Genomic DNA, 23,576 nt, shown 5'->3' on the forward strand with positions numbered 1-23,576 from the left:
CACAGTTGGAATGTCTTCTGTATTCCTCAACCTGCAATCAATGCTGTTAGTTTTGGTGCCTGATGTGCTATTTATGGTCATGAGGGCGGGGTCAGGCTGGAGAAGGCAAAGAGTGAGATTCCGATCCCTGGTACTGGCTGCGTCTGATTGGAGCTCTGCCTGACACCGCCCTTCTGACATTACAGAGCTATTATTTGCTATTCCACATTTGGAGTCAGTGGAGCGGCGCCTATTAACAAATGCCAAAAACGAAGTGGTGGAGCTGGTGAGAAGTCTTTAATGCAGAGACTGGTAAGACCATATATATATATATATATATATATATATATATATATATATATATATATATATATATATACACACACACACACATATATATATATATATACACACACAGCGCTGCTGTATTTTAAAAAAAAATTATATATATATTATAGTTTTCTCCATTATGGATGTACTGAAGTGGATGAATGCATATTTCTCAGTTTACACTGCAGTTCTGATTATTTCAGCAGCATTGTTTATTATTATAATGTATTTTATGTTATTAACCATAATGCATTGGAAAGACAGACCCTCTCTCTCCTGAGGGAAAGCTGGATTGTCTCATGTATGCGCCCGGTTCTTCTAATGTCCTCATCTGCAAACCTTCTCGCTCTCTGAAAGGACAGACAGAGCTTTCCACCGCCTTTCCAAAGATGCATGACAAAGATACTCTGCTCAATCCCAAATTGTCTGCACAAAGGCCTTTTCATTCTGCGTGAGCCATTCCAGACAAGACCAGCAAGCAGAACACAAGCAACAGATACTTGGTTATAGATCAGTGGTCCCAGTACAGAATTTGCGCACTAAACAGACATTCAGCACCATTTACAATATGGAAGCTACTATCTAATAGACAGATGCCTGGTGCTAAATTGTCACCAAGCCAAAGGAAAAGTGGGTTGCTCTCTTCCCATTGCTACTTTTGTTACAAGGGGTCTGTCACTACTTTAAACCACTCCCATAGTGCTGTAGATGCAGTTAGTAGAATAAAACAATACCTTTCTTATGTTTCAGAGCCCCAGGGATGCGGAGGGAAAAAAAAAACAACAACAAAAAAAAAAAAAAAAAAAAAGATCAAAATCACGCCGCACAGAGGCACAAGCTGCATACAGGACGGGCACGTTTCGTGACAATGCAGAAGCACTCCAAGATCCTCATCTGAATAAAGAATAAAAGTGCTTTTTACGCCAACGACTGACCGGAGTGTGTTTGCAACAATTTTTGCAACTTTTTAAAAAGTTGATGTTAAAGGGATTCTACCATTAAACAACTTTTTTTTTCTAGGTAGCACGTCGGAATAGCCTTTAGAAAGGCTATTCGTCTCCTACCTTTGGAAGTGGTGATCGCCGCGCTGTTCGTTCGAAATACTAGTTTGTACCGGTATGCTAATTAGTTCTCTCGCAGCAATGGGGGCGTCCCCATTGCTGCTCAAAAACCGACTCCAGCGCTGCCTGTCTTCTTCTGCATCCTCCCTTCCTTCTTCGGCTGGACGTTGGACGCCTGCGCAGTACGCTCTCGCTGAACAGAGCGTACTGCGCAGGTGTCCGACGTTCAGCCGAAGAAGGAAGGGAGGATGCAGAAGAAGACAGAGGCGGCGCTGGAGTTGGTTTTCGAGCAGCAATGGGGACGTCCCCTTCGCATCTCCTGCGCTGGGGGATGCCCCCATCGCTGTGAGAGAACTAATTAGCATACCGGTACAAACCGTTATTTCAAATGAACGGCGCGGCGGAGAGCACTTCCAAAGGTAGGAGACAAATAGCCTTTCTAAAGGCTATTCCGAAATGTTACCTAGAAAAAAAAAAAAAGTTGTTTAATGGTAGAATCCCTTTGATAAATCTGGAGTACAAGAAACTAGACAGGCTACCCATGCCCACTTTCGACCCACTTTTAAAAACACAAACACAAGTTTAGCCAATTCTTTGGTGCTTTGTGATTTTTTTTTCCCGCCAGAATTCTGGAGTCCAAGGTTTGATACATTTCACACCCAGCGTGGTTGCTTGGACAGTCAGAAGTTATGTATGAAATTAAAGTCCAGTTTTCAGTACAAATAGCTCACTAAAAAAGGTGAATTCTTACAAACGCTACTTCACGGCTGCGGCAAAGCAAATTTTTTATTCAATTTTGTTTTAAGCTTTGTGGGAAGGGAACACATCGCACAGTAATTTCATGCTTGGCCTTCAAGAGCTGTATATAATGGATTGAGGCTGCACAGCTGAAGGGATTACCATTCCTTCGAGGGAAAACGATGAATATTTACAAGGGCAGGCATTATGGATTCCAGTGCACTAAACACCCCCCCCTCCCAAATCTCACAAGCAAATGAGCTGACTTCTACCAATGCCTAATTTACAAGTTACTTATTGTCAGAGAATAGGAAAAGTCACTTATAGAAAATGTAAGTGAAAGAGTCTTTAAGGAATAACCAATACCCCGGAGAAAGCTAAATGCCGGGAGTGTGCGATAACGTAATGACCTGGAGAAGAGGCAGAAAGCCATTTGCTAGTCAGCAAACAAAGGGCTCATTAGGACGTTGCAAGGAAAGTTGCGAGTGTATATTAGCTCCAACGTGGGGGAGTTTCTAGATTCCAGTTTTGGCAGGAATACAATCAGTCCCTTCAAGTCAAAAGCCGCTCCGGCTAAGAGAGTGCAGGGAGCCTTCCCACTGAAATCTATAGTTTAGTCACAGCACCTTCCTACGAGTATACACGCTCTAATCTTACGATAAATCTAGAGTCTTAAATACACAACTACCATGTCCACAGAGGGTTCGATTAATAAATACAATTCAAAGTACAAAGAACCCTCAATCCTGACAGTCTCCTACACAAACCTTCAAACTAGAACTTACAACTTTACATTAAGACTTCACAGGAAACTCTGACATTGTTTTCTTGCAGCCTTCTACGGACATCTTTGAGGAGTTTAAAATAAACCCCCATCTCTGAAGCATTTTTTCCCACACAAGCAGCCCAGGGCTTGTAGTGAGCATGAGCAGAGAGGATCACAAAGCCGAGCTCCTCCGGCCCATAGACATAAAACAAGCCGCCGCCAGTGTGAGAGCAACAGACTGCCAAATAAGGATCGCAGAGGCACAACCAAGGCAGGAAAGGCCTCGGCAGCTGACGTAGGCCGACGGAAGACTTTAGTCATCCATTTCCTACGGAGGCTGGAGCCGCTCCAAAAGACAGAGCTAAACGCTTCAGACCACTTTTACTTTGCTTTATTTTCTACCTCGTCATTTTACTACGATATTGACTGATCGGGGATCTAAAATAGTCACAAGCCTTTATGGAGTAGTAGAAAATACTGGAGAAAAACACAAAAACAAGCAATTCAGCCCAAACTCCTTTCTAGAGCTCTGTTCACACTATCACTCAGGTAGTCCACGGGGCTTTCCATCAAAGTTTCAGGTATTTTGAAAGCAAAAATGGGGACGTATTCTTGCCATCAAAAAGTCTGATGGGCCCAGAATGGATCTATCACGATTGTATTCGTTCAGATGTCAAGTTTTTCCTCCACATATGTGAGAAACAGATCAAGCATGGACAGCATACCAGCCACAAATACTCAGGGTAGGGTCCTGTACATGAATATCCCAGACGACATATACTCACAAAATGAAGACAAGCATTCACAAAGTTGGGAAGCTAGTGCAAAGGGTCTGATTTGACCCTTTAGGGTGTGTTCGCACGGGAGGAAAATGGCGCTGAATTTGGTGTGGAACCTGCGTCAGATTCAGCGCTGAAAAAGAAAGCCTCCCATTGACTTCAGTGGTTTCCTTTTTCTGCTGTGAATGACCACCTAAGGTTGGTCTTACATGACCGTAGTGGTTTTTGCAGTCCGCAACACAAATTTCCCTCTAAAAACTCATTCTGCAGACATCCGTGCCAAACCGCAATGTTTCATGTGTATCAGTATTATGCGGATCCTCAAAAAACAAAACACACGTTGACATCCACAATTGCGGATATACACTGATGTATGTTCAGTGTATATCCGCATAACTGCACGCACCCATAGACTTGTATGGGACAGTCCGTGCCATAAAAACACAGCCATTACGGGCAGGCGATATACTGTCCGGACCACGGTTACGGCACGCCACGCCATGGAGAAAATCTACAGTGGTGTAAGAGGCTGCATAGAAAACAGTGGGTCCGCAATTTAACACCCACAATTGCGGACCATTTACGGTCTTAAACTACGGTCGTGTAAGACCAACCCAAGAGTGAATGCTCATTCAATTAAACAGCTGCTTTTCTCTACCACACAATATACATGCATGCACCGCTCAGCCAAGTGTGCAGGTCTATTCAATGGTGGGAGGGGGTAAAGAGACTGGCAGAAAACTCTCCGCAAGAGCAAAAGGATCAGGCATGTTAAAATCCCAAATGCTTGATCTTTTACTGCCTTTGAGGAGTTGGAAGACCCTTTTATACCGGGTGGTTGGACAGTCCCATGGAAACTGGCAGGTTCGGCTGATATATATCTAATGCAATGTAATGAAACAAAGACAACCCCTTTAAGGATTGAGCAGAGCTCTCCTGTATGGTTACTAAGTAAACTGATACCAACCCCTCCATTATTACTGGCCACCAGGTAAGTACACACATTCCTTTGCTACCCTAGAAAGCCAAGGGAGCAGGAGCCTCCACTAAGCTGCCCGAGGCCACCAGGAAAGGGTCCGTTCACACGGAGTAAACACGCGTGTATTTTGGCAAAATACATGTGTAAAAATAAACTACCATTGAAGTCAATGACATTTTACGCATGTATTTTGATGTGTTTTTTTTACACGTGTAAAAAAAAATATATGTCATTGAAGTCAATGGAAGTCTTATTTTAACACGTGTATTTTGCCAAAATACACGCAGGTTTACTCCGTGTGAACGGGCCCAAAGTCTGCAAATAATTATAATTCTTTTTTTCCATTTGTCATTTCTCAAAACTGTTAAGGTACATTGTAGCTCGGGTAGTTAGGTGAAGCTGATGGTGGGAGGATTCATACAGAAAATCCTAACACCGACCAGGCAGCCATATCATGGCAGTTTAATCTAACGTGTATGGCCAGTTCAATGGTAAGGTCCAAGACCCAAGAGTAATGGATAATGATGACCTATCCACAGCGTAGCACATCAGTATCTGATCGCTCTTAAGTATAGCAATATATATTTATATATACTGTCAGGGTCTGGGGTGGCTGCCAGGTGGAGTCCAGTTTCTTTAGTCCAAAACAAAGGTAGAGTTTTATTTTCACTCAAAAAGGAAACAATACAAAATAAATACCTGCCCGGCTAGGCTCTGACTAAACATAGAATAGGTTACCTCACCTAGAATAGCAGAAATCAAAAACCAGTAGAATCATTCAGGACACAGCTCCAAAAATATGGCCTCTCTGTCAGCTCTCCATCCAAGCTCTGCCCCCAGTCTGCTGCTGGAGCTGGCTTCTTAATCCTCCTTGACGAGGAGACTCTCTGCAGCTGAGTCGCTGCCAGAACATCTCCAAAGTGTGGACTGGAGGGGGGTGGAATGACAGGACCCACTACCAACCTACCATTCCTAAAATTTCCCCAATGTGGGACTATTAAAGGATTATCTTATCTTATCTTAAAAATCCAGCCCAATACTGAGCATTTACCAAACTGCTCAGCAGACGAAAGTTATCTGCTGAGAACAAACATTCCTTCTGGAGTTTTCTCATGTCACGCACCTGAGTAGTCTGGGCGAGATGTACACCCCCTCCATTACCTGACCAGCCATGATACAATACATACACATACATATACACACACACACACATATATACATACGGTATATAACACACACAGATTTATTTTATTTTTTTGCTTTAAAGATGCTGCCATGTGTCAAATTTTTCTGAAAGTCCCATGAATACAAACACATAGAACCTACATTTTCGTCAAAGAAAGGAGACGTTATACTTTTACAAAGACTAAAATAAATGAAATTTTAAGCCAAGAAATTATAAGTGGTAAATAAAACAAATCCAATTCTAGAATTAGTCTTTGTCCATAAAAGGTTGAAGTACTAACTCTTATCTGATCCCTACTAATCCAATTCCTCAGCTATTCATAGCAGAGCATTATTTTATGCTGCTGAAGTAATAAAGACATAAGAATAACAAATAGTCTAAAAAAAAAAAATTCATATTGTTTTCAGTTTCCAGGTAAGAAACACAATACCACAGGTTCAGGTTCTGTCACACCAGTATTTAAAGGGGTTGTCCAAGATAACTTAAAATCCCTGCAATACTCTAAACACCCCCCCCCCCTCCTACTTTCTAAATAACATCAATTATAGAAAGTGTATAGTTACCCATATCCCTGGGGTTGTCATGTGACCGCTCCAGGGACATTTTCTGATTATCCAGTGACGATCTGTTTCCACATTTCCGGAAACGGATAGTAACTACTACTCCCCCTCCGCCCACAATCCAATCCACTCATACTTATCCATGGCTTCTTCTAGCAGACGGCTCCTTCTTCTGCTGTCTGTACTCTTCTCCACTGTGCATACCGCCACCTATAATTCACCTCTACTACGCTTACACGCATGCGAAGTAGGAGGTGTCTATTCGATGCTGAGGAGGAGTACGGGAGCAGTAAAGGAGGAGGGGCCATCTTTCTGGAAGAAGTGTGGTGGGTTAAGTATATAATATGGGTCAGGGTTGGACTGAGTAGGTAGGGAAGGTTGGGATAGTTAGAGAGACAGGGAAGGGGGAGAGGAAGGAGGGGGGAGTAAAGTGGGAGGGTTAATGAAGACGTTAGATAGCAGGAAACTGAACCTAGTAAACAAAAGCAGAGATACCAGCAGCACCAGAGACACCCACCAAAACACTCAACTCAACCACTCAAAACATGGATATAGTGGTTTCCACACTCTGCTGAAACAGCCCTCACAAAAGTCTCCAATGATATCCTAATGGCTAAATCTAATGGAGACTTCTCTCTTATTCTTCTGGACCTCTCTGCAGCATTTGACACTGTTGACCATCATCTCCTCCTCACTATGCTCCGCTCAGTCGGCCTCAATAACACGGCGCTCTCCTGGTTCTCCTCTTATCTCTCAGACCGCACTTTCAGTGTATCATTTGCGGGCTCTGTTTCCTCCCCTCTTTCCCTTGCTGTTGGGGTTCCTCAGGGCTCGGTCCTAGATCCCCTGCTCTTTTCTCTCTACACAGCCCCCATTGGACAAACCATCACCAGATTTGGCTTCCGGTACCATCTTTATGCTGATGACACCCAATTATACACATCTTCCCGTGACATCACCCCTGCACTAATACAGAACACCAGCAACTGTCTCTCTGCTGTCTCAAATATCATGTCCTCACTCTATCTGAAACTAAATCTCTCTAAGACTGAACTACTACTGTTTCCATCATTTCTGGGCTGATCACCTGGAGGCGCTGCACAGAAAGGGCCACAGCAGACTCTACCTGCTCAGGAGGCTGAGGGCCTTCGGAGTCCAGGGGACACTTCTTAGGGCCTTCTTCAACTCTGTGGTTGCCTCAGCCATCTTTTTCGGTGTGGCCTGCTGGGGGAGCAGTATATCAACCAGGGACAGAAATAGACTTGACAGGCTGATCAGGAGGGCCAGCTCTGTCCTGGGGAGCCCCTTGGACCCAGTACAGGTGGTGGGTGACAGAAGGATACTGTCTGTGGTGACCTCCATGCGGGAGAACAAATCCCACCCCATGTATGGGACCCTGATGGGACTTGGCAGCACTGTAAGTAACCGTCTGCTTCACCCCAAGTGTGAGAAGGAGCTATCGCAGGTCCTTACTTCCAACCGCGACCAGGCTGTATAATCTACATCAGACCAAGCGAAGATCACTCCGCACAGAGAAGTAATGATTATGAATGTCCTCCTTCTTTCTTCTCTGTTCCTAAGCTGCTATGGACTCCTAGCATATCTTTCTCAGCATATGTGTGTCTACTACTTCTGTAATATTTACTGTGTATTATCATGTATCTGTATTACTATGCAGCTGTAACATACTGAAATTTCCCCACTGTGGGACTATTAAAGGACTATCCTATCTTATCTAATAGATCTGTCCCTGATATATCCATTGCAGTCTCAGGCCTTACAGTAACTCCTAGGCTGTATGACCGCTGCCTCGGGGTTATGTTTGACTCAGACCTTTCCTCACCAGAGATACATTAAAGACACTTATTGTTGCTCTGATTCACTCTCGCCTTGTCTACTGTAACTCCTTACTAATCGGTCTTCCCCTCACTAAACTCTTCTCTCTACAATCTATTCTGAATGCAGCGGCCAGGCTCATCTATCAGGCTAGATGCTACAGCGATGCCTCTGGTCTGTGCCGGTCGCTACATTGGCTGCCTATTCATTACAGAATACAATATAAACTTACCCTCATCCACAAGGCTCTCCATAATACCAAACCTCCCTACATTTCCTCCCTCATCTCTGTCTACCGCCCAACCCATGTTCTCCGTTTACTCAATGACCTAACACTTACATCCTCTATTATCAGAACCTCCCACGCTCGTATACAAGACTTCTCCCGAGCTGCACCACTTCTCTGGAATGCTCTACCCCGGACAATCAGATTAACTCCCAATTTCTACAGCGTCAATCGCAAACTAAAGACACATCTGTTCATACAGGCCTATCATGACTCCTAATGTAAACACGTCCATACCGTAATTACCTGCTGCCCTCATAGCTGGTAACATTTAGTGAGTAGAAGCACCAGAGCCATTGATTGCTACATTGTAAGTCTTCAGCTTTAGGTAAAAGCCCCACATAAGAAATGCAGCAATCCCATTAGCCAGAATCCTATTCACATTGCAAAAAAACTGCTGCATTTTACATTACCAGCAATGTGAGGCTTCGCACTTTTGTTAGGGTAACAGTGAGGTGCACCAGCTACACGCCCTATACATTGTAGGGACCCACATTTAAAGCAATAGCAAGTACAGTACTTGTTGCTATAAAGAAGACCTTTCAACATTTCCATCTACTCTAGTTCTTTTTAGCCTTTAACTCCATTGACTTTGCCCCCCTCCATTCCTGAGCAATCAGTGCTGTTAAAACAGAAATGATTATTTAGGAACAGTAGGGGTTAAAGAAAAAATTCCAACCGTGCTGGAATCAGTGGAGGGGCGACTATTCATAAACTTGGTGGCAGTGGTGAGAGGTAAATGTGTAAGTACAGGTCTATCCAGGCAATAAACATATAGGATACACAGTGTGGACACACTATATATGGTAGGCCTTCTAGTTATGCCAGATTATCTGTCATATGAGCCCAGTGTAAACATAAATGTATTTATGATAATGAAGGTAGCTGAATATGGGAGCGAATATTTCTCCCCTGCGTACTTGGACGCCATTGAACAAACCTGTGACTGAATCTTGCATATTTTCAAATCAAGTTTATAAAAATTGAATGGACAAGATGGTGGACACAACTGTAAAATATTTGTACTCGAGAAAAAAGAAAAAAAAGTCAGAAAAAGCACACACTAAAAAAGACCAACCAACCAACAAACAAACATCTAGAAGACAACATTTCTGTATAGCCTGTACTGATATGGCTAAAACCTTCTTTGCCACCTACTTAACAGATAAGATGATCTATTTTTAAACCCAGCCCCCTCCCTTCCTGGCCTGAAAACGAAGCACAAAACTTATCTGAAAAGTTGGTCTGCGCCGGTTTTGTATTCAGTAGACCAATCTTCTAGGCGAAACGCAGGAGGACTTGTAAGCAATAGGTGGGTCATATACATTAAATATTATAGGACAGACATCTATAGTGCCCCACCTGACCCCCTGAGAAAAGCATGAATGTGTTCTAAAAGATGCAGGGTGTGCATATGTTCTAAAAAAGCGAAAGGGGCAAGAGTCACTTGCCAGAGACCTCTGGGGTAGAAAGGCCTCTCCCCAGAACAAAAGGATCAGCCAATTCCAAAAGTCCAAACCTTACATTTGCGGAAGGGACTAATTTAATCAGCATTTTCAGCTTTAGTATACATGCACATGAACACGTGTGCGCGTGACAGATGATATGACAGTATATGGATGATATCCGTGTGCCGCCCAGGTTTCCACAGACCCATTATTTCCTTTAGTGATCTCAGGACATATAACAAAAGTTACAGGATACATTCACAGAGCTGTGATAACACGGGGGCCCTTAGTACATAATGGGTCAGTCTGCAGCTTCGTACACATAAGTAGAGACACTTTACTGTAATACTTCCTAGCCTTAGCAAGTCGTCTTAGCAAATTCTCCAATAGGAGACCAAATGTCTTAAGATGAGTAACAAGGTATGGGTACTGCACTACTGAATATAGGGTGTGGAGCCAGGGATTTACTTTGAATGCAATATGTCCCCTAAGACTCTGCTCACATCTGTGCAGTGGTTTCCACCAGAAACTGCAAAGTCCGTCATAGTCTTTCATAACCCTACCTACCAACAGCGCCCAACTAGTTATGCCAAGGTGCCCCTCAATTTGTTTAAAAAAAAAAAAAAAAGTAAAAAAGTGTATCTGTATTGCCCATGTAACAGTAGGAGAGACCTATGCAAATAACTCTTCATTGGGCAAAGAGCCAGCGACAAATCGCTTTGATCCAGACCAGTTATGTAAATATACAATTGCCGACTGAACTATATTCACGAGTAAATATTACTCACATTATCTGCTTTTCTAAGTAAATATGAAGGTGAGAAAACAAGAACAGCAAATGTGCCAGAAGTCAAGATGGCAGAGAGTCAAAGCTGGAGAATGAGATCACGAGAAGATAAAGGGAGATAAAACTAGAACTGTCATCCAAGTATTACTGGTGGTGTAATTCTGACATATCACACAGCACCCCGTCTAAGGCCACTTACCCCCAGTTGTAAGGAATATTACTTTACATATCCACAAATAACCCGACAGTCCAGGCCTTGTGCAAAACACTGTACAGTCAAAGAGTCCTAGGTGTTGGACCCCCACCAGTCTAATATTAATGACCTAAGGAAGGCTATCAATATTTTGGCCAGGAAACCCCCCTTTAAAGCCCCACTCCGCTGACTCATAATGAATTCTAGCAAGGTAGTAAAGGTCATAGTAGTGCACAGTGAACAATGCGGGCTCTCACCAGGCTTATTGTTTCCCTGGCTGGCCCATATTATCACCAGGCAGACTGACCTGCCGATTCACAGGTCAAGCCCATGGACAAACGATAAAAGCCGACAATAATCCAACACTGCCAATCTTTACTTAAAGGGGTTGTCCACTTTCAGAGCAAAATTGAGACACAAATGTTAAAATAAGAACTTGTACAATTTTTCCAGTATACTTTCTGTATCGATTCCTCAGGGTTTTCTAGATCTCCGCTTGCCGTCATTCATTGTTACTTCTAGTAGATAAAACTCTGACTGTGGTCATGTGATTTACAGTCCATGGTCATGTGATGGACACAGGTGTGCAACTTTTTATTATACAAACAATAACATTTGACTCAATATTGGTCTGAAAGTGGCTATCCCCTTTAAGGGCTCGTTCACACAGGGCAAGAGGGGGCGGATTCTGACGTCGAATCCACCCCCTCACAATAGGGGTCTATGTAGACCGTTCGCTTCCTTTTTCCATGAGCGGTACGTTCCCACTCACGGAAAAAAGAAGTGAGCTGCCCTTTCTTCAGGCGGATTTTGCGGCTGATTTAGCCCCGGCGTCCGCCTCGCGGCAGCACCCTCCAGGCTAGGCCCATTCATTTGGGCCTACTCCGGAGCAGGAAGCCGTGACTGTCTGAAGCCACAACATTCATGGTGGGCGCATTTTGGAATCAGGATCAAAATACGCCATACCGTGCCCCGTGTGAATAGCCCTAATAGTCAGCTGCATTGGCCGAACATTTGTGGGTTTACGTAGGAACAATCCTTCACTTCCGAACCCGCCAATTCCGCAGTCTCAAGTTCGGAGAGGAAAAGGAGGGGGGGGGGGGGGACACAGCAGAGAACCTGGAGCACACACATTTCTATATAGATTTCTCATTTTTAATTGTAATAGGAGTCAAAATAGGACCAAGAGAGAAGATATTATAGTTATTTTTTTGCATGCACTTTCTGTATTTAGTGAGCACTGCCAGGAATGCTGGGACACGATAATGTTCCACTCACAGTATATTAATAAGACAATATATCATCCCAGACAACCCCCTATAAGACAGGTCAGAACTTGGTATAGAGCCTGTGCTAGTTTCATAACAGGAAATGTTGCAATCGAGACTTGATATGAGAATACAACCCTGCACACAATATATCGCAGATACAAGTCCATAGACTGCCTTCATGTTCCACCATATAGTCCACGTATAGCGCCATAAGCAACCCTCCTGATTCTCAAGAAAGTGGAAGCGAATAGATCTGAGCGGCATTAAACTTATCTGGCGTTCAGCAAGTCAGTAGGTCTTGAGAGCTCGGGTGGGACTTCCTGTCCTCAAAACCAAAGTGCAAGAAGCAAAGCTTTGTCAGCAGCAAAGTAATAGTGAGGTCAGGAATTGTTTCTGTCGCTGTTAGTTTTAAGTACTTTAATCTTTAATTTTACATTGCCAAGGCAATTCACACCCAGGACACCCAAGACCTACCAGGGAACAAAGCACCTAGAAGGTTGTCTCTTCACACGCGGCAGATTTTGTTGCAAATCAGTTCCATTCATCTTACAGTAATCCAAGTGTTTGCCATTACAACAAAATCATCTAGATGAATGGAACAGACTTTCAGATGGAGAGATTTCTGCAACTAAATCTGCTGTGTGTGAAGGCCCCCCAAGGATAAGATCATACAAGCAGACATCCAGCAGGGGGCCCAGCAGTTGGGTCCAGCTTTGCATTGCTAAGGTTGGAAGCCTTGGCTGTCCCTGCAGCAATAAGTGACAGGACATGCTGCGGGTTCAATCCTGCAGTGCAAGGCGCTTTGTGCTGTGGGTTTTATACGCAGTGTGTGTATGGGATATGTAGTGGGCTAACCCGCTGTGAACTTGCCCCAAAGTAGTCTCGCACCTGCAATAATGCCATTGCATCACATTTAAGGGTTAGGGTTATACGGTGGATATGGTTTATAGGTAAGCCATCAACAACTTAACTGGGTGAGCTTTGGTGAAAGCTCAAGAATCATACACTAGGCGTACTTTTACAAAAATGGCCTAAAAAGATTTAGAAGATACCAAGAAATCCTTAGGGCAACCGCCGTATGTGGCAAATGAGGATTTATGGTTCTAATACATTACAGCAGTGATTCCCAACCTTTACAGACTCAGGGCGCCCCTGAAGAGAGGGAAAAGAAAACGTTACCAAAGGACGCAGATAATGTCGCGTAAAGGCTTGCATTTATCTTCCCAACCAGGGTGTCATAGCCCCCTTTTGGGTTTCTAAGGAACTCCTGGGTGGTAAAGCGCCCCCATTGTGAAAAATGCATTATTAAAGGCTCATCCCATCAGAAAAATCACTTTCCATGTAACATATGCAGGCATGGTGCTATCAAAGAAGGGGACCCCTATCCAGGACCCCCTTTACTAGCCAGAAGGGAGGACAGCGGCAAGGAAAAAAGCAACTCCTGTTCCAGAAAACTAGCATGCTTTGTGATTGAAAAACATTTCCTATGCAGCGGTGTGTGTAGGAGCTGTGACCGCCCAAAGCTTCCTCCAGCAATGACTGACCACTGCTATTTTCTGTCACTAGGATCCCTCCACCCCAGTGATCAACCGATTACCCGGAGCCAGTGTATTCAGAAGAATCTCTAATATATTTATAGCTTCGATTCTAATATTTCTGATATCACCGCTTGCCGTCAGGGACTGGAAACATTTCTGCTCATTTCAGAGGCCAATAACTAGTCCTGATTACTGTATATACTCGAGTATAAGCCGAGGCCCCTAATTTTACCACAAAAAACTGGGAAAACTTATTGACTCGAGTATAAGCCTAGGGAGGGAAATGCAGCAGCTACTGGCAAGTTTCAAAAATTAAAACGGTCGGAGTTTTTGGGTGCAGTAGTTGCTGGGGGCTGGGGAAGGAGAGGGGGTGTTTTGGTTGTCTGTCTGCCCCTTCCCTGAGCTTGAGGACTGTTTTTTTTTTCCCCCCCACGTGGAACTCAGCCTGGCTGAATATAGAGTATCTGCAGTGCTCCTATTAACCCCTTCCCGACGGTACAGGAGCACTGCAGATACCCTATATACCTAATGTGTATGTGTTTAACATATGTGTTAAACTGTGCTTAAAATTCAGCTTATACTCGAGTATATACGGTATATCCAATTGACAAAAATGTAATGAGATTGCAATTAATATTACTGTATACCACACTTCTGGTATATAGTAGCATTGTAAAGAAGCGACTTTATAAAACACAGTTGGGAGATGGTGACGTATCTCACCAAACTGCAAATTTACCAAAATATTGCACCATATATAGCTCCATATAGTAAACTGCACTGTATAATATTTGGCATTTACGGTAGTTTTTAAATGTAAGAGGTCTTCCCTAAATCTCTGCTAATTTTTTCATCCTAGTTTTTGGAAGCCTAAATTCAGTTTTCAACTGGTAACACTAATCTTGGGAAAGTAGTACTTCTTATTTGTCTTGCTACAAATATGCTAATAGGTTCTCCTTGATGGAAAAGAGAAAACTTGATGAAGGTTTCCTTTTTCTGGAATCCATTTTTTTGGAAGATAGCTCCCTATAGGTCAAAGCCTGATCTACAAGAAACCTAGTGTCGCGACCTGGGATGCAGCCTAAACTAGAATATCTTCTCCAAAGGGAAATAAGACCCATCCGCAGACAGGTGGTTCAGGGTTCCTAGAAAGTAGGGTACTTGGCTAGGCCGTAGAAGTGACTCAGGAGGGGTACTATGTCTCTGTAAAGGGAGCCTGTCAGCAGAGCACAATATCACAGATAGGTTACGGTCATTTTTCTTTTAAAGTTGTGTAGTCTTACAGATGATAACACATTCTGCAAAAACTCTGAGGGAATAACCTTCACATCTTCAATTGTTAATAATGAACTATATGAAGGTGTATCTATGTGCTATATGAACGCGTATCTATGTGCTTGCTTTTATTATACAGTAGGAATATCTTTATAATCCAAGTTTTATGCCTTCATTGACATTACAGGAGCATCTATAGCATCATGCATGCAGCCCGGTGTAAAGGCATACGTGCGTCTCTTACTTCTTATACTTATGCTAAGGCCTATCAGTTTCATTCCACTGGGGTCCGCACCTTTAACGGTTTTCTACCATTCACACAGTGCTGTCTGAGGGCCGGATACAGGCAATGAAATATAAGGCGTGGCAGGAACACAGGATTACTCATACCCACCACTTTACGAGTCACTGCTGAAACCCCCGGCTTACACAAAATAAGAGCTTATGAGACTACAGAGAAACCTAAAAGGCCACTGGGCAAATCCCAGACAAGAATGTTCTGTCCCGGTGATTCATTCCCTTGCACGTCGTCTGCGTTTTCGTAAGACTGGCCATGGTCCACAGCTTTAACACTGCCTGAATGAATGACGTCAGAGTAATTCAGAAAGATCTGTAACTGGACAGAATATTGTGGTTGTGCCTTTATAAAAATAAAGGATTGTTCTCAGACTCCCATATTGGCAACCTGGAACTCCCACAGATCAGCTGTTTGAAGAGATCACAACTCTTCCCTGAATACCACCGTACATTATGTAGGGGCGGTGTTTGCTATTGCAGCTCAGACTCACTCACTTGAATGGGGCTGAGCTGCAAAGAGGTCATGTGACAAATAAATGTGAGGTCACTAGCCTGGGAAGTAGAACTCACCAAGGCGCCCATGCAGTTTTTGAGCTGCTGATTTGTGGTGGAGCTGCGTGTTAGAGCCCTCCAGCAATCAGACAGCTCATCCATATCCACCCAAAATAAATACTATGGGGAAGATATATGTCCACAGCACCCACACAGCTATCGCAGTGCAAACTAGCATAAAAGCTGTGAACCTGGGACAAAATTCAAGGTAGATCCTATCACGTTCCGTTTTGCAGCCCGTGTCATGTGTTGTGTGCTTCTTTAGCAGGTCCTCTGAAGCTATTTTTTACGCTAAAAACCTGGTGTAAATTATAAAGCGAGTGCGTAAAATGGACAGATTCTGCGTTTCAATCTACTCCTGGTTTAAAAAAAAAAAAAACATCAAAAACCTAAAAGTGTAAATGTTGTCAAAGGTCCATAAACATGAACCAACTGACGTGCAAAAATGTAAGGGCCCCTTCACACGGCGCAAGCGCTCAGCTCATTCCGAGCCGTACACGCGAGCGCTTCTAAACACTTCCCATTCACTTCAATGGGAGCGCTCGTAAAGCCGGATTTACGCGCGCTCCCATTGAAGTGAATGGGAAGTGTTTAGAAGTGCTCGCGTGTACGGCTCGGAATGAGCCGAGAGCTTACGACGTGTGAAGGGGCCCTAAAATCAGTGCTCGCTGCCAGCAACTTATCTACCAGTATGCATGCATTGCACATTCAGGTTCTTGTATACTTGGAAGCCAAAACCAGGAGTGGGTTTAAAAAAATAAATATAAGAGGAGTAACATCTGTATATTTTTATAGATATAGTCCTCAATCACTGTTAGGCTGGGTTCACATGGGAGTTTTTTGGACCAGATTTTGAGACACTGAGACCGCCTCAGAATCCGGTCCAAAAAATGGCTAGCTGCGACTGGATGCTGGTGCAGTACATACAGCGCACCGGCATCCAGTCGTGGCATTCTGCTCCGGATTATGCACAAATGAATGGGCCTGGTCGGGAGGGAGTGTCGCGAGGCGGACGTCCGTGGCTGATCTGCCTGAAGAAAGGGCACGTCGCTTCTTTTTTTTTCTGCGAGCGGGAACAAACTGGTTTGTTCCTGCTCGCGGAAAAAGGAACCCATTGAATACAACGGGAGGCATTCTTTTGAGCTGGATTTTGATGTGGATTCCGTCAACTTATGATCCAAACTCAGATTTTGGTTTGAAAAATTAAAGGGGTTGTCTGATGACTTTAATTTACATCCTCCAGACATCTGTTCAAGCTGGCCACGGGGGTTCCAACCTCAAGCCACTAAATCAGAACCAGCCCACTGCCCCAGCCTTGGGGAAGTAAGAAATTAAAGTCACTAGACAACCCCTTTAAAATATACCACATATACCAAATATCAGCACAAGGTAGGGGTGCCATTACAGATTTTCGCCTCTGAAAGAAGACAGTACCAGACATCTGTCAGTAGCTTATCTTCCAAAGAACAAAGGAACTGGGCAGATGAATCCAAAGTCTTTTGTTGGGGTAGCGTTCCTCCCCCATATACATTAGAGGGTCCAGACCACTAGGTTTGGCCGACAATCAAGTAATATGAATGGCCAACTTTAGGTTTTATCCGATTGCTGCCTGCAGTAAGTGAACCATAAACAGGATGCATGTCTCATTTTTTTTTTCGTTTCTCAAGTTTTAGTTCTCAACTCCTCAAGTGCTGAAGCAGAAGGATCATGTCACTTCCCCCACCGCACACTCTGACACTTCCTTCCGTTCCGCATGTATTTGGGTAGACAATTCTTTCTATAGCAGGAAGTGATGGTCACACAGAAGCACATTTGCCACTTGAAAGAGAGTAAGTTTTAGGGTTGGATTGCATTGAACATTCACACCCTTATACACCCTGTAAAATTCTGTAACATTACCAGTGTCTGCTATGGAACTTTATCCTAGGTAGGAGTCTCTGCTCAGTCTTGGGTAAGTCTCCAGGCTGTGGGTGACTGCACTTAGAGCAAAGGCCAAACCAAGTTTCAGCTTGAATGTAAGCATTTTTGGCTAGTGTTCTATTAAGCTTTAAGCCTGTCAAGTTTGTACATGACCGTACAGCGTGAAGCTGACTGCAGACTGGGAAGCGGTTAATAGTAAAACTCTAGGTAAGAAAGTTATCATTACTACCCTGAGAAAACAGAGTCCAGGATGTCAGGAGTGAGAACATAGATATGAGAAGATAGTAACCTCATAAACCGTATTATGGCTGTATACAATGCTATAGGCCTGTGCTGTATACAGAGGTGTAAAGGAGTTCTCTTCTCACAGTTCCACTTCCAATGAATTAGAAAAACATTATAGAAATCGGAGGTTATGTCACATAACAGGCACTGCCTTAGGCCTGGTTCACATCTGCATTCGGTGTTCCGCTTGGGGACCTTCCTAAACGGAATACCGATCACATTAAAAAGTGGTGAGCAATGAAAGCGCATGGACCCCATAGGCTATAATGTGGTCCATGAGTTTTCCATGCGATGTCCAGAATAATCATGAGGAGCACTACTTTTCTCTCTGCATGATTCGTGCAGACACCGTGCGAAAAATACACGGACCCCATTATAGTCTATGGGGTCCGTGCGCTTTCATTGCTCACCACTTTTTAATGCAGACTCCCCGAACAGAATACCGAACACAGATGTGGGCCAGGCCTTACAGGCTCCGTGCAGGCAGCTTTCTGCCAGGTGTTGCCCCTGCTACCTCCAATGTGAGTGCCCCATTTCCCATCTACTATATTGTACCTCCAATGCCGCCCCCGCTACCTCATAGATTGCAAGCTCTTGTGAGCAGGGCCCTCAGTCCCACTATGAGAATTGACCATTTCTTTCATAATATATCTTTGTCTGTACTGGGACCCTACAAATTGTACAACGCTGCGGAATATGTTGGCGCTATATAAATAAAATGTATTACTAGATATAAAACTACATTTACCTGAAGCGGTCTGAGTTTTTGCTGCAGTTACCACAACTGCAGAAAACATATGCTGTTTTTGCAACATGGCAGCAAAATTTCAGCACGACTTTATGGCAAATGAATGCAATAAGATCATCCCCATTAGTGATTTTTTTTTGGTACACAACACGGTTTGGACAAAATATTGCAGATTATCGTAGTCACATTGATGTTTTCTATGAGCCATAAAATATTACTGCAAAAAGCAGTCCAAAAAGTCCCCCCCCCCTCCAGTACACAGTTTACCTCTCATATTATGACACCTAAAAAAGTTGCTGAGGTTTGCATTATTTTGGAGAGTTTGCATTAATATGGACTGGAAAAACTAGCAATATATGCACAATATGTATTCCTATGTAACCTGCCCTCAGACTGTACCAATAGTTTAACATGTAACATACATGTTGCAGAAATGACCACATTCAGACGCATAGAATAGATTTTTGCAAGTTTCTGCAACAAATCTGCCTGGTGTGACTATCCCCTTAGTCCGGGTCCTCGCGGCTAACTACTGACAGCACAGATTTAGTGCAATTCTGTGTTAAGAGTGGGATTTCTCACTTCACGGAAACAGTCGATGTTCTTACTGAAAGGATCTATTCAGTGAACGTCCATGAACATCGGTGGGTGTACAAATGCCATCTTTGTCACTTGAATAAGGCCAAGAACTATCAAGAAGAAAGAGCAAACCGAATCATCCTTCTGTAAATACAACGTAAAATGTTATAACAGTCCGAGAATCTGGTGAAAAGCAAAACGAATTAAATTATTGACCTTTTCATGATCTCAGTCGTGGACTGGAATGAAGTGGGAGGCTCGGACAAGAAGAATGGTGATCATTAACGGACAGCAAATGGTTAACCGTGGTCACTTCCTGCAAGGAGACACCCCGAGACACACACCCTAGGGAAGTTGCTTCAACTTCTTGAAAAGAGGGGAAGAATCTCAAGCTGAATATAGACCACCACCACACCCTATAAACCACATGAAAACGGACTTTCATATAGAAGAAACCCCAAACGTGTGATCTTGTGCGCTCCTGACTCCCACCATCCCCAACGAGCCCGACTGATAACACCCCAAAATTCATCAATGTGAACTATGCTGTTGTGATCCAAGTTTGGTGAGGTGTCCAAGTAACAGCCTTGGAAAGCCAGCAACAGCCTGACATTGAGTTGTAACCTATAGATCAGCAGCAAGTAAAGAATATGTCACCTATATGTCTATACAGGAGCCAAGAAAGGGTATAAGAAAGGCTGCCTTTACCCAAGTGCCCTCCTAAATAAAGAAGAACACCAACACATCTTTTGGATGGCTCAAGGGGTAACATATACTAAAAGGCGCAGAAACGCATTACAAAAATAAGGCCCAGCCCGTGCCCACCACACCCGACCTAACTCGTGGCATAGAAAGGAACCTGTAGCACACACCATGGCACCGTCAGCTAGCGACACCTGCCCCCGAATATAAGAGAACGCTCCGCCATGTATAATAACCACATGACATAACTCTACTATTACTGCAGCCAAAGCTACTAAACCACACACCCAGAACACACTGTAACGGAAATACTACACAAGGGTTACAGCCTCTATATCACAGCGATCAGTTCTGGGGCAGGGCAGACATCTTATTTCTTTGATGTAACTTCAGCTCCATCAGTCAAGACCAAAGAACTGAACAGAAAGAAACCGGTCACTTCACGTTACAATGTGTCCATGTCACAAGTTATAGGAGCAGAGAGATACAGATGGATACGGAGTAAGAGTCTGCTCATATACGGAGGACTAGGGAACTACCAAAAACTACAAGTACCAGCATGCCCCATTTACTTCTATGGGAGTTGCAAGAACTGCCAAGCAACTCCACTAACTATAGATCTCACATGTACGGGACACTTACCTGCCTGTAGGATGCACAGACATCATATAGAGGGCTAGATGATACATAACTGAGCCAGGGGCTGTATACATCTATACTTATGTGATCCACAATATACATGGAATTATTTGTATAGGGCAGATATAGATATATAACACCCATATAGTACAGTGAGATAGCACAAGCTACCGGCTATATACCACCCATATAATACAGTGAGATAGCACATACACATATGCTATATACCACCCGTACAGTACACTGAGATAGCACATACACATATGCTATATACCACCCATATAGTACACTGAGATAGCACAAGCTATATATCACCTCAATAGTACCATCAGATGGCACATACACATGCTATATGCCAGCCCAACAATACTATCACCCCACCAGTACAGTGAGATATACATGCTATATACCACCCCACCAGTACAGTGAGATGGCACATATACATGCTATATACACCCCACCAGTACAGTGAGATATACATGCTATATACACCCCACCAGTACAGTGAGATATACATGCTATATACACCCCACCAGTACAGTGAGATATACATGCTATATACCACCCCACCAGTACAGTGAGATGGCACATATACATGCTATATACACCCCACCAGTACAGTGAGATATACATGCTATATACACCCCACCAGTACAGTGAGATATACATGCTATATACACCCCACCAGTACAGTGAGATATACATGCTATATACACCCCACCAGTACAGTGAGATGGCACATATACATGCTATATACACCCCACTAGTAGTGAGATGGCATATACATGCTATATACACCCCACTAGTAGTGAGATGGCATATGCTATATACACCCCACTAGTACAGTGAGATATACATGCTATATACACCCCACTAGTACAGTGAGATATACATGCTATATACACCCCACTAGTACAGTGAGATATACATGCTATATACACCCCACTAGTACAGTGAGATATACATGCTATATACACCCCACTAGTACAGTGAGATATACATGCTATATACACCCCACTAGTACAGTGAGATATACATGCTATATACACCCCACTAGTACAGTGAGATATACATGCTATATACACCCCACTAGTACAGGGGTATACATGCTATATACACCCCACTAGTACAGGGGTATACATCTATATACACCCCACTAGTACAGTGAGATGGGATATACATGCTATATACACCCCACTAGTACAGTGAGATATACATGCTATATACACCCCACTAGTACAGTGAGATATACATCTATATACACCCCTCTAGTACAGTGAGATATACATCTATATACACCCCACTAGTACAGGGGTATACATCTATATACACCCCACTAGTACAGGGGTATACATCTATATACACCCCTCTAGTACAGTGAGATATACATCTATATACACCCCACTAGTACAGGGGTATACATCTATATACACCCCACTAGTACAGTGAGATGGGATATACATGCTATATACACCCCACTAGTACAGTGAGATATACATGCTATATACACCCCACTAGTACAGTGAGATATACATGCTATATACACCCCACTAGTACAGGGGTATACATGCTATATACACCCCACTAGTACAGGGGTATACATCTATATACACCCCACTAGTACAGTGAGATGGGATATACATGCTATATACACCCCACTAGTACAGTGAGATATACATGCTATATACACCCCACTAGTACAGTGAGATATACATCTATATACACCCCTCTAGTACAGTGAGATATACATCTATATACACCCCACTAGTACAGGGGTATACATCTATATACACCCCACTAGTACAGGGGTATACATCTATATACACCCCACTAGTACAGGGGTATACATCTATATACACCCCACTAGTACAGGGGTATACATCTATATACACCCCACTAGTACAGGGGTATACATCTATATACACCCCACTAGTACAGGGGTATACATCTATATACACCCCACTAGTACAGGGGTATACAGTTCTCCATTCTAGCAGCCTCCTTGGAGTTTGAGCACAAGCAGTAGGATGGGGGGGGGGTAAACTTTTGGGCTCAGAGGCAGCACTCACAGTTTTTGGCATGGTGGCGGCTTGTTGGCTTCTGTGCACTCTTCCCTTGTAGCTTTCAGCTTCTCTCCATACAGCGGGAGGAGGAGGAGGGTATGGCGGGGTCCGGGAGCCGGGATGCCGCGGTAACAATGTGATTCTCCTGCTAACGGAACGGTAAGGTCTCTAGTGTAACCACACCCAGGGAAATGAAGACATGACACATAGCATGGGCGCTCTGACCCCGCCCCCTGTCTACTCAGGCCCCGCCCCTCACTAAAGGCGGGCAACCTTGTGGAATACTAACGCGTTACCGGGGGACGTCCGGGCAGCTCTGAGGAGACAAAGACACAATGCTAATGTCACTGGGCAGTCAGTCATAATGGCGGGCTCCTGACAGTAACAGGCCGCCTCACACTGGCCGACACTGCCAGCATCTCCTCACACACCAGTCACTGGTGCTAAACTCTGAAGACACCTCAGACATGGTGCAAGGCATAGAGAGAAGCCAACATGTCCTCACATAAGAAGTGTCACTGGCTCCTCACAGAAGTGGCAATGAAGAAGCCTGAACCACTTCATGACTGGGACATTTTACCTTCAGAATTATTGTCACATTTTTTTGAGCATCTTTTAACATTTTTTTCACTCACATTATTCAGATAATTGTTATATAGGCCTTTGGTTGTATGTTGTTTCTGTTTTTGCATCTGTTTTCTTTTTTTTTCTGGAAAAATGTAAAAGAAAAAAAGAAAACGTCTCCATATTGTTCCCGCTCTTCCTTCTTGTAACAGCGC

General features: G+C 43.6%; 1 protein-coding gene across 1 annotated transcript in view; it reads right to left on the bottom strand.

The window, feature by feature from the left end:
* Positions 1-22,993, bottom strand: part of LOC142184484 (moesin) — a 56,925-nt gene extending 33,932 nt beyond the window's left edge. Inside the window, exon 1 of the mRNA XM_075259372.1 lies at positions 22,804-22,993. Within this exon, the coding sequence (XP_075115473.1) occupies positions 22,804-22,815 (12 nt within the window). The 5' untranslated portion in view covers positions 22,816-22,993. The remainder of the gene's footprint in view (positions 1-22,803) is intronic.
* Between the last annotated feature and the right edge of the window lie 583 nt (positions 22,994-23,576).

This window comes from Leptodactylus fuscus, chromosome 11, assembly GCF_031893055.1.
Source record: "Leptodactylus fuscus isolate aLepFus1 chromosome 11, aLepFus1.hap2, whole genome shotgun sequence".
NCBI classification, from domain to species: domain Eukaryota; kingdom Metazoa; phylum Chordata; class Amphibia; order Anura; family Leptodactylidae; genus Leptodactylus; species Leptodactylus fuscus.